The sequence below is a fragment of the Heptranchias perlo genome, chromosome 44 (genome assembly GCF_035084215.1).
Source record: "Heptranchias perlo isolate sHepPer1 chromosome 44, sHepPer1.hap1, whole genome shotgun sequence".
Classification (NCBI taxonomy): Eukaryota; Metazoa; Chordata; class Chondrichthyes; order Hexanchiformes; family Hexanchidae; genus Heptranchias; species Heptranchias perlo.
In genome coordinates, this window is record NC_090368.1 from 7,371,535 (window position 1) to 7,384,328 (window position 12,794).

At 52.3% G+C, this 12,794-nt stretch overlaps 1 protein-coding gene across 1 annotated transcript in view; it reads right to left on the bottom strand.

Annotated features, from left to right (window-relative positions):
* LOC137306712 (sorting nexin-27-like) overlaps positions 1-12,794 on the bottom strand; it is a 38,936-nt gene that overhangs the window by 17,076 nt on the left and 9,066 nt on the right. The window contains exons 6-9 of the mRNA XM_067976072.1: positions 11,685-11,763; positions 7,176-7,339; positions 3,395-3,484; positions 2,585-2,734 (exon numbers count right to left, since the gene is read on the bottom strand). Coding sequence (XP_067832173.1) covers positions 2,585-2,734; positions 3,395-3,484; positions 7,176-7,339; positions 11,685-11,763 — 483 coding nt within the window. The remainder of the gene's footprint in view (positions 1-2,584; positions 2,735-3,394; positions 3,485-7,175; positions 7,340-11,684; positions 11,764-12,794) is intronic.

The window sequence follows — 12,794 nt, forward strand, 5'->3', positions numbered from 1 at the left end:
ACCTCCAGCTCGTCCCTCTCTCTCCCATCGATGTACTAACCTCCAGCTCGTCCCTCTCTCCCATTGATGTACTAACCTCCAGCTCGTCCCTCCCTCTCTCTTCCATCTCTGTACTAACCTCCAGCTCGTCCCTCCCTCTCTCTCCCATCGATGTACTAACCTCCAGCTCGTCCCCCTCTCTCTCTCCCATCGATGTACTAACCTCCAGCTCGTCCCTCCCTCTCTCTTCCATCTCTGCACTAACCTCCAGCTCGTCCCTCCCTCTCTCTCCCATCGATGTACTAACCTCCAGCTCGTCCCTCCCTCTCTCTCCCATCGATGTACTAACCTCCAGCTCGTCCCTCCCTCTCTCTCTCCCATCGATGTACTAACCTCCAGCTCGTCCCTCCCTCTCTCTCCCATCGATGTACTAACCTCCAGCTCGTCCCTCTCTCTCTCTCCCATCGATGTACTAACCTCCAGCTCGTCCCTCTCTCTCTCTCCCATCGATGTACTAACCTCCAGCTCGTCCCTCTCTCTCTCTCTCTCCCATCGCTGTACTAACCTCCAGCTCGTCCCTCTCTCTCTCTCCCATCGATGTACTAACCTCCAGCTCGTCCCTCTCTCTCTCTCCCATCGATGTACTAACCTCCAGCTCGTCCCTCTCTCTCTCTCCCATCGATGTACTAACCTCCAGCTCGTCCCTCCCTCTCTCTCCCATCGCTGTACGAACCTCCAGCTCGTCCCTCTCTCTCTCTCCCATCTCTGTACTGACCTCCAGCTCGTCCCTCTCGCTCTCTCCCATCGCTGCACTAACCTCCATCTCGTCCCTCCCTCTCTCTCCCATCGCTGTACGAACCTCCAGCTCGTCCCTCCCTCTCTCTCCCATTGATGTACTAACCTCCAGCTCGTCCCTCTCTCTCCCATCGCTGTACTAACCTCCAGCTCGTCCCTCTCTCTCCCATCGCTGTACTAACCTCCATTTCGTCCCTCCCTCTCTCTCCCATCGCTGTACTAACCTCCAGCTCGTCCCTCCCTCTCTCTCCCATCGCTGTACTAATCTCCAGCTCGTCTCCCTCTCTCCCCCATCGCTGTACTAACCTCCAGCTCGTCCCTCCCTCTCTCTCCCATCGCTGCACTAACCTCCAGCTCGTCCCTCTCTCTCCCATCGCTGTACTAACCTCCAGCTCGTCCCTCCCTCTCTCTCCCATCGCTGTACTAACCTTCAGCTCGTCCCTCCCTCTCTCTCCCATCGCTGTACTAACCTCCAGCTCGTCCCTCTCTCTCTCTCCCATCGCTGTACTAACCTCCAGCTCGTCCCTCTCTCTCTCTCCCATCGCTGTACTAACCTCCAACTCGTCCCTCCCTCTCTCTCCCATCGCTGTACTAACCTCCAGCTCGTCCCTCTCTCTCCCATTGATGTACTAACCTCCAGCTCGTCCCTCCCTCTCTCTCCCATCGATGTACTAACCTTCAGCTCGTCCCTCTCTCTCCCATCGCTGTACTAATCTCCAGCTCATCCCTCTCTCCCATCGCTGTACGAACCTCCAGCTCGTCCCTCCCTCTCTCTCCCATCGCTGTACTAATCTCCAGCTCGTCCCTCTCTCCCATCGCTGTACTAACCTCCAACTCGTCCCTCCCTCTCCCATCGCTGTACTAACCTCCAGCTCGTCCCTCCCTCTCTCTCCCATCGCTGTACTAACCTCCAGCTCGTCCCTCCCTCTCTCTTCCATCTCTGTACTAACCTCCAGCTCGTCCCTCTCTCTCTCTCCCATCGCTGTACTAACCTCCAGTTTGCCTCTCTCCCATCTCTGTACTAACCTCCAGCTCGTCCCTCTCTCTCCCATCTCTGTACTAACCTCCAGCTCGTCCCTCCCTCTCTCTCCCATCGCTGTACTAACCTCCAGCTCATCCCTCTCTCCCATCGATGTACTAACCTCCAGCTCGTCCCTCTCTCCCATTGATGTAGTAACCTCCAGCTCGTCCCTCCCTCTCTCTTCCATCTCTGTACTAACCTCCAGCTCGTCCCTCCCTCTCTCTCCCATCGATGTACTAACCTCCAGCTCGTCCCTCCCTCTCTCTTCCATCTCTGTACTAACCTCCAGCTCGTCCCCCTCTCTCTCTCCCATCGATGTACTAACCTCCAGCTCGTCCCTCCCTCTCTCTTCCATCTCTGTACTAACCTCCAGCTCGTCCCTCCCTCTCTCTCCCATCTCTGTACTAACCTCCAGCTCGTCCCTCCCTCTCTCTCCCATCGATGTACTAACCTCCAGCTCGTCCCTCTCTCTCTCTCCCATCGATGTACTAACCTCCAGCTCGTCCCTCTCTCTCTCTCCCATCGATGTACTAACCTCCAGCTCGTCCCTCTCTCTCTCTCTCCCATCGATGTACTAACCTCCAGCTCGTCCCTCCCTCTCTCTCCCATCGATGTACTAACCTCCAGCTCGTCCCTCTCTCTCTCTCCCATCGATGTACTAACCTCCAGCTCGTCCCTCCCTCTCTCTCCCACCGCTGTACTAACCTCCAGCTCGTCCCCCTCTCTCTCTCCCATCGATGTACTAACCTCCAGCTCGTCCCTCCCTCTCTCTCCCATCGATGTACTAACCTCCAGCTTGCCTTCCTCCGTACAGGCGTGGAGTTTAAAGTGCTTGATGCTGATGGCAGTGATCACATGGCCTTTCCGCCGGGAGTCGCACGCGCAGTGCGGGAACATGATCTCGTTGTATCCTTCGCACGTCCGCACCATGTTCAGGTACTGGGAGAGAAGAGAAAGGCGGTGAATCTGGGGCGTGCAGTCCCTCCGCCACTTGGTGCAAATGGCATCAGATAATCCGATAGCGGCAGCTAAAAGCCAGAGTCATGAATACCTCTGCCCTTAGCTCGCTCCCAAATCAGACAATCCCAAACCAACCAACTCTAGATCACAATCTCGATTCCAAATCATTATCCTTAATTCCAAATCATGAATCCCAAACCAAACAATTCTAGATCGTAAATCCCAAATCCAAATCACTAACCCTATTTCACAATCATGAATCCCAAATCAACCAATTCGAGATCATGAATCCCAAATCAACCAATTCGAGATCATGAATCCCAAATCAACCAATTCGAGATCATGAATCCCAAATCAACCAATTCGAGATCATGAATCCCAAATCAACCAATTCGAGATCATGAATCCCAAATCAACCAATTCGAGATCATGGTACCCATTCGAAATCACGAACGCTAATTCCAAATCACGAACGCTAATTCCAAATCACGAACGCTAATTCCAAATCACGAATCCCAAATCAAAAAAATTCCCACACCCGGCGTTACAATGCCCTGAAATCCCAATGACAATACTGAGCAGGCTTCTGCGTAGTTTTAAAATAGAAGAACCATTGTGTCCTCTGTCCGTGCAACTTACCATGACCATCTTCCGCTGCTCTGCCACTTTCTGCAGCTGGTACGCCTTCTCTCCTGCCTTAATGGAGCCTTGCTTCACATCTTCCACAGCCTTGGGGAGCGAGAGTCGGGAAAACACAGAGGGTGCGTCAGGAATTCTGCCGGACAAAACTCTACAAACTTCTAAAGGCAAGCAACTTGGAATCATAGAATCACACAGGACAGAAGGCGGCCATTCGGCCCATCGTGCCTGTGCTGGCTCGTTGAAAGAGCTATCCAATTAGTCCCACTCCCTCCCCCGCTCTTTCCCGACAGCCCCGAAAATTTTTCCTTTTCGAGTATTTATCCAATTCCCCTTTTGAAAGTTATTATTGAATCTGCTTCCACCGCCCTTTCAGGCAGCGCATTCCAGATCAGAACAACTCGCTGCGTCAAAAAGAATTCTCCTCATCTCCTCCCCCTCTGGTTCTTTTGCCAATTATCTTAAATCTGTATCCTCTGGTTACCGGCCCTTCTGCCCGCACTCTCAACAAGGGTCAGCATCTTCAGGGAGCTAGCCCTACACATTCCACTCGCAGTGTGTGCTGAGTGTGGTGCAATAGTCTCAGGGCTAATGGCGGGGGGGGGTGGGAAAAGAGACAAAAAAAACGATACAGCCAGCGTTCACGCTCCTGATCACTACCCAGTGAGCCCCATGTGGGCATCTGGATCAGGATCAGGATCAGCCACGACGATCCCCACGGTAGAATAGTCTCCACTCACTGGGCTAATGGGTGACTAACTGGCATTTAGGCGAGGTACAGAATTCTGGTCGGGGCCATGGAAAGAAGGAACTTACATTTCTATCGCGCCTTTCACGACCTCAGGACGTCCCAAAGTGCTTTACAGCCAATGAACTACTTTTTGAAGTGTACTCACTGTTGTAATGTAGGAAAAATGGCAGCCAATTTGCGCACAGCAAGATCCCACAAACAGCAATGTGATAAATGACCAGATCATCTGTTTTATTGATGTTAGTTGAGGGATAAATATCGATCAGGACACTGGGGAGAACTCCCCCCTGCTCTTCTTCCAATAGTGGCCGTGGGATCTTTTACAACCAGCTGAGGGGGGCAGACGGGGCCCTCGGTTTAATGTCTCATCCGAAAGATGGCACCTCCGACAGTGCAGCACTCCCTCAGTACTGGCACTGGGAGCGTGGCTTGGATTATGGGGCTCAAGTCTCTGGAGTGGGGCTCGAACCCACGACCTTCTGACTCAGAGGCGAGAGAGAGTGCGACCCACTGAGCCAGGGCTGACATCTTACAGAGGAACCAAAGTGCAGTACAAGTAAGCACCTTTAGGGTGAAGGGAAGGAGGGCAGTGGAGGGGGTGAAAGTAGAGAGGTGGGGAGATAATACAATGTAAGGACTTAATAGTGGCTGAGGATTGAGCCCGCACTGTGCAAACCTGCTGCAGTGAATGTCCCAGCGAAGGGCAAACTGCACAGACTGTAATGGGTCACTTATTAGTATCCAGTGTTCCAACAGGGCAAATTCCTAATCTGACACTGTTCATTTTATTGCCAAAATGACAGTGCTTCCCCAATCCTGTACAGACCATCTCCTCGGAGCAGGTGTGAGGGACATCTCAGGCAAGACCTTACAGAGGAACACACACAACTTAACCGGGTCAATTAAGTTATAGGTTAATATACAGCACCGTACCGTGACTGTTACTTTGCACACAATGAGTTACTTTGAAGTACAGTGGCTACTGCTATCGATACAGCAAGATCCCACAAACAGCAATGAGATGGATGGCCAATCGTTTCCTGGTTTTAGTTGAGGAAGGAATGATGGCCAGGGCACCGGGACAACTCCCTTACCAATAGTGCAGCGCTCCCTCAGTACTGACCCTCCGACAGTGCAGCGCTCCCTCAGTACTGACCCTCCGACAGTGCAGCGCTCCCTCAGTACTGACCCTGATAGTGCAGCACTCCCTCAGTACTGACCCTCCAACAGTGCAGCGCTCCCTCAGTACTGACCCTCCGACAGTGCAGCGCTCCCTCAGTACTGACCCTCCGACAGTGCAACGCTCCCTCAGTACTGACCGCCCGACAGTGCAACGCTCCCTCAGTACCGACCCTCCGACAGTGCAGCGCTCCCTCAGCACTGACCCTCCGACAGTGCAGCGCTCCCTCAGCACTGACCCTCCGACAGTGCAGCGCTCCCTCAGTACTGCGCTGGGATGTCAACCGTTGACAGGTTGACATCACAATGCAGTCTGTGGGACAAGGATGTTATGTAGGAAATCTGTCCAGTCGATGCACTTCAAACGTAAGTCACTGTGGGCAAAATGCTTTGAGATGTTCCTGACAGACCTGGGAAGGTGATAAATAAACCCAAGTTCTTTCTCAATTGAAACCTTGTACCATCAAGACGGTGTCTGAGAAGGGTTTCACCTGGCACCACTCTCGCCTCCGAGTCAGAAGGTCGTGGGTTCGAGCCCCACTCCACAGACTTGAGCCCATAATCCAGGCCGACACTCTGGGTGCCAGTACTGAGGGAGCGCTGCACTGTCGGAGGTGCCGTCTTCCGGATGAGACGTTAAACCGAGGCCCCCGTCTGCCCCTCTCAGGTGGATGTGAAAGGTCCCACGGCCACTATTGGAAGAAGAGCAGGGGGGAGTTCTCCCCGGTGTCCTGGGGCCAATATTTATCCCTCAACCAACATCACAAAAAAACAGATCATCTAATCATTATGACGTTGCTGTTTGTGGAATCTTGCTGTGCACAAATTGGCTGCCGCGTTTCCTACATTACAACAGTGAGTACACGTCAAAAAGTACTTCATGGGCTGTAAAGCGCTTTGGGACGTCCTGAGGTTGCGAAAGGCGCGATAGAAATGCAAGTCTTTCCTTCTTTTTCAAAGGCCTTCTGTCGCCTTGCGTCCTAAATTGCCCGCAGAGGGTTATGAGCATTAGGAATAGGAACAGGAGGAGGCCATTCAGCCCCTTGAGCCTGTTCCGCCATTCAGTTAGATCATGGCTGATCTGTATCTTAACTCCATCCACCCGCCTTGGTTCCGTAACCCTTAATACCCAGAAAAATCTATCAATCTCAGTTTTGAAATTTTCAATTGACCCCCAGCATCAACAACTTTTCTGGGGGGACTGGGGGGAAAAGAGTTCCAGGTTTCCACTCCCCTTTGTGTGAAGAAGTGCTTCCTGACATCTGGGTAGGACATTTGGGACTGAGTTGAGGAGAAATTTCTTCACTCAGAGGGTGGTGAACCTGTGGAATTCTCTACCACAGAAGGCAGTGGAGGCCAAGTCACTGAATATATTTAAGAAGGAGCTGGATCGATTTCTAGACACAAAAGGCATCAAGGGGTATGGGGAGAGAGTGGGAATATGATATTGAGATGGAGGATCAGCCATGATCATATTGAATGGCGGAGCAGGCTCGAAGGGCCGAATGGCCGACTCCTGCTCCTGTTTTCTACGTTTCTGACATCACCCCTGAACGGCCTGGCTCTAATTTTAAGCTTCTGCCCCCTTGTTCTGGACTCCCCCCACCAGAGGAAATAGTTTCTCTCTATCGACCCCATCAAATCCTTTAATCATCTTAAACACCTCGATTCTCAAGGGCAATTAGAGATGGGCAATAAATGCCGGCCTCGCCAGCGATGCCCACAACCCATAAACTCATTAAAAAAAAATTAGATCAACCCTTAATCTTCTATACTTGAGGGAATACAAGCCCAGTCTGTGCGACCTGTCCTCGTAATTTAACCCTTTGAGGCCTGGTACGCTCCGATTACCTGGTGGAAGAAATAGATGACGGCCAGGACGCTGTCGTTGAGAAGAGCCTCCTCCTCTGCGGTGAAGAGCCACTTCCTGATGGTGAGGCAGGTGCCGGGAACGGCCGAGGTGTAATTCTGGACGTACAGCTTGTGGGGGAATTCATTCGGCGCCAGTTTACGCACTGTCAGAGGGGGAGGAAAGATCGGCTCGTCAGTACCGCAAGTGCAGAACCCACTTCAAACCACAGCAAGAGTCCAAAACTGGGAAAGGCCGAGTTAGGCCTGGCGTCAGCGGGTCAGTGTGGTGGTTCTGGTTACTGGACTATCATAGTAGGTACAGCACTGAAGGAGGCCATTTGGCCCATCGTGAAAGAGCTATCCAATTCGTCCCACTCCCCCCTGCAAATTTTGCCCTTTCAAGTACTTATCCAATTCCCTTTTGACTGGGGATCTCTGCGTTCTTCCAATTCTGGCCTCTTGCGCATCCCCCGATTTCCTTCGCTCCACCATTGGCGGCCGTGCCTTCAGCCGCCTGGGCCCTAAGCTCTGGAATTCCCTCCCTAAACCTCTCCGCCTCTCTCTCCTCCTTTAAGACGCTTAAAACCTACCTCTTTGCCCGAGCTTTTGGTCACCTGTCCTGATATCTCCTTCTGTGGCTCAGTGTCAAATTTTGTTTGATAATCACCCCTGTGAAGCGCTTTGGGGACATTTTACTACGCTAAAGGCGCTATATAAATGCAGGTTGCCGTTGCTGAACTAACAACCCAGAGGTCCAGTGTTCGAATCCCACCACGGCAACTAGTGAAATTGAATCTGGTAATCTGTGACCTAGTACCAGGAAAATGATCATAAATAAAGCTGCTGGATTGGAAAAAACCACTGGTTCATTAATGTCCTTCAGAGATGGGAACCTACCCAACTCAATGCCCTCTGAAGTGGCCACTCAGCTGCAAACAGGGGAACAGAGGGTGCACACCTACATAATGGTTAATGTACAACCCTAAGAATGGAACTGACAAGTTAGGGGCACGGTGCCGTAGTGTTTGTGCTGCTGGAGTAATCCAGGGAACGCGAGTTGAAATCCCACCCCGACAGTTTCAGAGTCTGAATTCAGTTTTATCAAATCTGACAAATAAAAAGCCGGTATCAGTAAAAGTGAGCAGGAAGCTGTCGTAAAAAAACCCAACTGGTTCACTAATGATTAAGGAAAGCTGCTGTTCTCACCCGGTCTGGGCCTATGTGTGACTCCACTCTTACAGAGGCCTAGCAAATCACTTCAGTACAAACAAGTGCTGCCCCAGGCAACTCGGGATGGGCTGTAAATGTGGCATTCCCACATCCTGGGATCAAATTTTAAAAATAATTCTTCAAACGGAGAGTTTGCGTCGGGAGGCGAAAACCCTGGAATCGTTTAAGAGTTAGATTCTGGGGTGGGGGGATTGTAGGGAGCTTGTGGATGGGTGAGACTGGGTGGACCGCCCTCAGTGCACCCTGTGTATATCATTTCTTACTGCTACACGGTATGAAATGATATACACAGAGATTAAATGGGTGGGGAGAGTCCATGATAGGGGAGAGTGGACATGGGCTGAGGGGGGAGATTAAATGGGTGGGGAGAGTCCATGATAGGGGAGAGTGGACATGGGCTGTGGGAGGAGATTAAATGGGTGGGGAGAGTCCGTGATAGGGGAGAGTGGACATGGGCTGTGGGAGATTAAAAAAGCGGGGCAGATTGCATGATCCAACACTTGCAAGTATATAGTAGCACTTTTAAGATAGAAAAATGTTTCACCGAGCAGGGAAGGGGTACCGAGCACCACCAACGGTTTTCAGATTTGAGGAGGCTTCTGAAGGTGGGGAAAGAGGTAGAGAAGTGGAAGGGTTCGAGGAGGGATTGCAGGGAGTGGGTTTGAGGAGGGATTGCAGGGAGTGGGTTTGAGGAGGGATTGCAGGGAGTGGGTTTGAGGAGGGATTGCAGGGAGTGGGTTCGAGGAGGGATTGCAGGGAGTGGGTTCGAGGAGGGATTGCAGGGAGTGGGTTTGAGGAGGGATTGCAGGGAGTGGGTTTGAGGAGGGATTGCAGGGAGTGGGTTTGAGGAGGGATTGCAGGGAGTGGGTTCGAGGAGGGATTGCAGGGAGTGGGTTTGAGGAGGGATTGCAGGGAGTGGGTTTGAGGAGGGATTGCAGGGAGTGGGTTCGAGGAGGGATTGCAGGGAGTGGGTTCGAGGAGGGATTGCAGGGAGTGGGTTCGAGGAGGGATTGCAGGGAGTGGGTTCGAGGAGGGATTGCAGGGAGTGGGTTCGAGGAGGGATTGCAGGGAGTGGGTTCGAGGAGGGATTGCAGGGAGTGGGTTCGAGGAGGGATTGCAGGGAGTGGGTTCGAGGAGGGATTGCAGGGAGTGGGTTCGAGGAGGGATTGCAGGGAGTGGGTTCGAGGAGGGATTGCAGGGAGTGGGTTCGAGGAGGGATTGCAGGGAGTGGGTTCGAGGAGGGATTGCAGGGAGTGGGTTTGAGGAGGGATTGCAGGGAGTGGGTTCGAGATGGCGGATGGCTGTGCCACTGATGGTGGAGCAGGTGGGCACAGGGTCTGTGGAAGGAGCGGATTTGGCCTTTCTCGCTCGCTCCAGGATCGACGGGATGAGGCGAGGGTGAACAGCCCCACGTTGCTGGACATACACTGGAGCACCAGATTCTGCAGCAGGGAACTGCAGACGAACGAAAGCATGTGGATCTATCTAGCCAAGGTTTGAGGAGCCTGGCATTCTGGCTATCGATCCCAACCCGCAGCTTTCAAACAGGGGGAGGGAAACAGTGCCAAATCAGAAGGCCCACCACCATTACCTTCTCAGGGCAACCAAGAATGGGCAATCGATGTGACTTTGCCAGTGTCACCCACGTCCCAAGAACAAAACAAGTGCCTAAAGGTCAGCGAGCACCCAGCATTCTGTGGTCACAGTGCCAGCAACGAACAGCGAGGAGAACAAAAGTCCCACCGTCCCGTTCTGCACACACATGGCCGTGATCTGTGAACAAGATCATTGGCTCAAACCCAATGTCTCCACTAAGGCAATACAGCCCACAACAGGATGCACCAGTGCCTTCCATGCCATCAACCCTCCCTTTCCCCGTGGGCGCTGGCCCGTGCCGGGGAACGGCTCCACAGGCACCAGCAGCCCTCCGAGGTCAGTGGGACCCTCACAGCTCAGCCCTGGCAGATTCGGCCAGAAGTACTATCGCCATTTGCTGCCCCAGATCAGGTCAGCGAACGCAGCCAAGATCAGGGATTTGAAGCTAAAGTTGACCCATTCTGAGCGATTCAATGCCACACTAGGTAGTGGATTTAACCATTAAACTATCAGGTATTTACAACAGCCTGCATTTATATCGCGCCTTTAACGGAGTAAAACATTTCAAGGCGCTTCACAGGAGCGTAAATCAGACAAAAATTTGACACCGAGCCACATAAGGAGAGATTAGGACAGGTGATCAAAAATTTGGTCAAAGAGGTAGGTTTTAAGGATTGTCTTAAAAGGAGAGAAAGGCGGAGAGGTTTAGGGAGGGAATTCCTGAGCTAAGGGCCCAGGCAGCTGAAGGCACGGCCGCCAATGGTGGGGCAAAGGGAGTAGGGAATACACAATAGGCCAGAATGGGACAGTATAGAGGGAGCTTTACTCTGTATCTAACCAGTGCTGTACCTGCCCTGGGAGTGTTTGATGGGACAGTGTAGAGGGAGCTTTACTCTGTATCTAACCAGTGCTGTACCTGCCCTGGGAGTGTTTGACGGGACAGTGTAGAGGGAGCTTTACTCTGTATCTAACCCCGTGCTGTACCTGCCCTGGGTGTGTTTGATGGGACAGTGTAGAGGGAGCTTTACTCTGTATCTAACCCGTGCTGTACCTGCCCTGGGAGTGTTTGATGGGACAGTGTAGAGGGAGCTTTACTCTGTATCTAACCAGTGCTGTACCTGCCCTGGGAGTGTTTGACGGGACAGTGTAGAGGGAGCTTTACTCTGTATCTAACCAGTGCTGTACCTGCCCTGGGAGTGTTTGATGGGACAGTGTAGAGGGAGCTTTACTCTGTATCTAACCAGTGCTGTACCTGCCCTGGGAGTGTTTGATGGGACAGTGTAGAGGGAGCTTTACTCTGTATCTAACCCTGTACCTGCCCTGGGAGTGTTTGATGGGACAGTGTAGAGGGAGCTTTACTCTGTATCTAACCCTGTACCTGCCCTGGGAGTGTTTGATGGGACAGTGTAGAGGGAGCTTTACTCTGTATCTAACCCTGTACCTGCCCTGGGAGTGTTTGACGGGACAGTGTAGAGGGAGCTTTACTCTGTATCTAACCCTGTACCTGCCCTGGGAGTGTTTGACGGGACAGTGTAGAGGGAGCTTTACTCTGTATCTAACCAGTGCTGTACCTGCCCTGGGAGTGTTTGACGCTCAGTTGAAAAGATATGCCTAAACACTGAGATTTCTGAGGTTGCAGACGAGGCAGTAAATTAGACTGAGCTCTGTCAGTAACTCACTTACCGAAGGAGTGATTCACCACTTCGAATAACGCAAAATAGTTTGCTGTGATACTGTCCATTCCAATCTGGGATGCAACAGTCTAGAAAATGCACACAGACAGCAGTGTTATGTATTGTGTGGAATAAAGAAAAAAAGAACTTGCTTTTCTATTGTGCCTTTCACAACCTCAGGGTGTCCCAAAGCGCTTCACAGCACGTGAGGTACTTTTTTTTTTAAGAAGTATAGTCACTGTTGTAATGTAGGAAACACGGCATCCAATTTGTGCACAGCAAGATCCCACAAACAGCAATGGGGTAATGACCAGATCTGTCTGTTTTTTTTTTATATATAGCGATGTTGGTTAACGGATGAATATTGGCCCAAGACACCGGGGAGAACTCCCCCCTGCTCTTCTTCCAATCGTGGCCGTGGGATCTTTTACATCCACCTGAGAGGGGCAGACGGGGCCCTCGGTTTAACGTCTCGTCTGAAAGACGGCACCTCCGACAGTGCGGCACTCCCTCAGTACCGGCACCGGAAGTGACAGCCTGGGGTTATGGGGCTCAAGTCTCTGGAGTGGGGTTTGAACCCACAACCTTCTGACTCAGAGGAGAGAGTGCGTGCTACCCACTGAGCCATGGCTGACACCTCCAAATAACTGGTGTTTGGAGGTGTGAACAGCAGGGGACAGTACTGACTTGGCCATGTGAAACGGGACCCCCAGGGGGAGTTGATGCTCCCAGGAGAGCAGGAGAATATAGAGCGACCAAAGCAAATGGTTCAGAATATTAAGTAGCTCCCTACAGCGGCTCACTTGGTAGCTGCAGCGCCTGGTGAGAAACTGCACCAGAGACACCAGGAAGGTTGTCGAATTCATTCCTCTCTGTGTGAGATTAGCTAATCTCAGGTGGGGAGAGGGCTATATTTGGCCTCACTGCTCTAGGCTGGGGGGGGGGGGGGCGGGGGGCAATGGGGAAAGAGAGAAGGGGAGAGAAATCAGCCAAGGCAGTCAGGTCGATGCGAACAGGCCGGGCCGCGATGCCCGCCACAGTCGAATAGCTCGCTGGCATTGTGGGCTGGCCGCGGGAGGGTTTTCCCAGGCTGGGGGGAGGAGGGAGAGGGCGCGTCTGG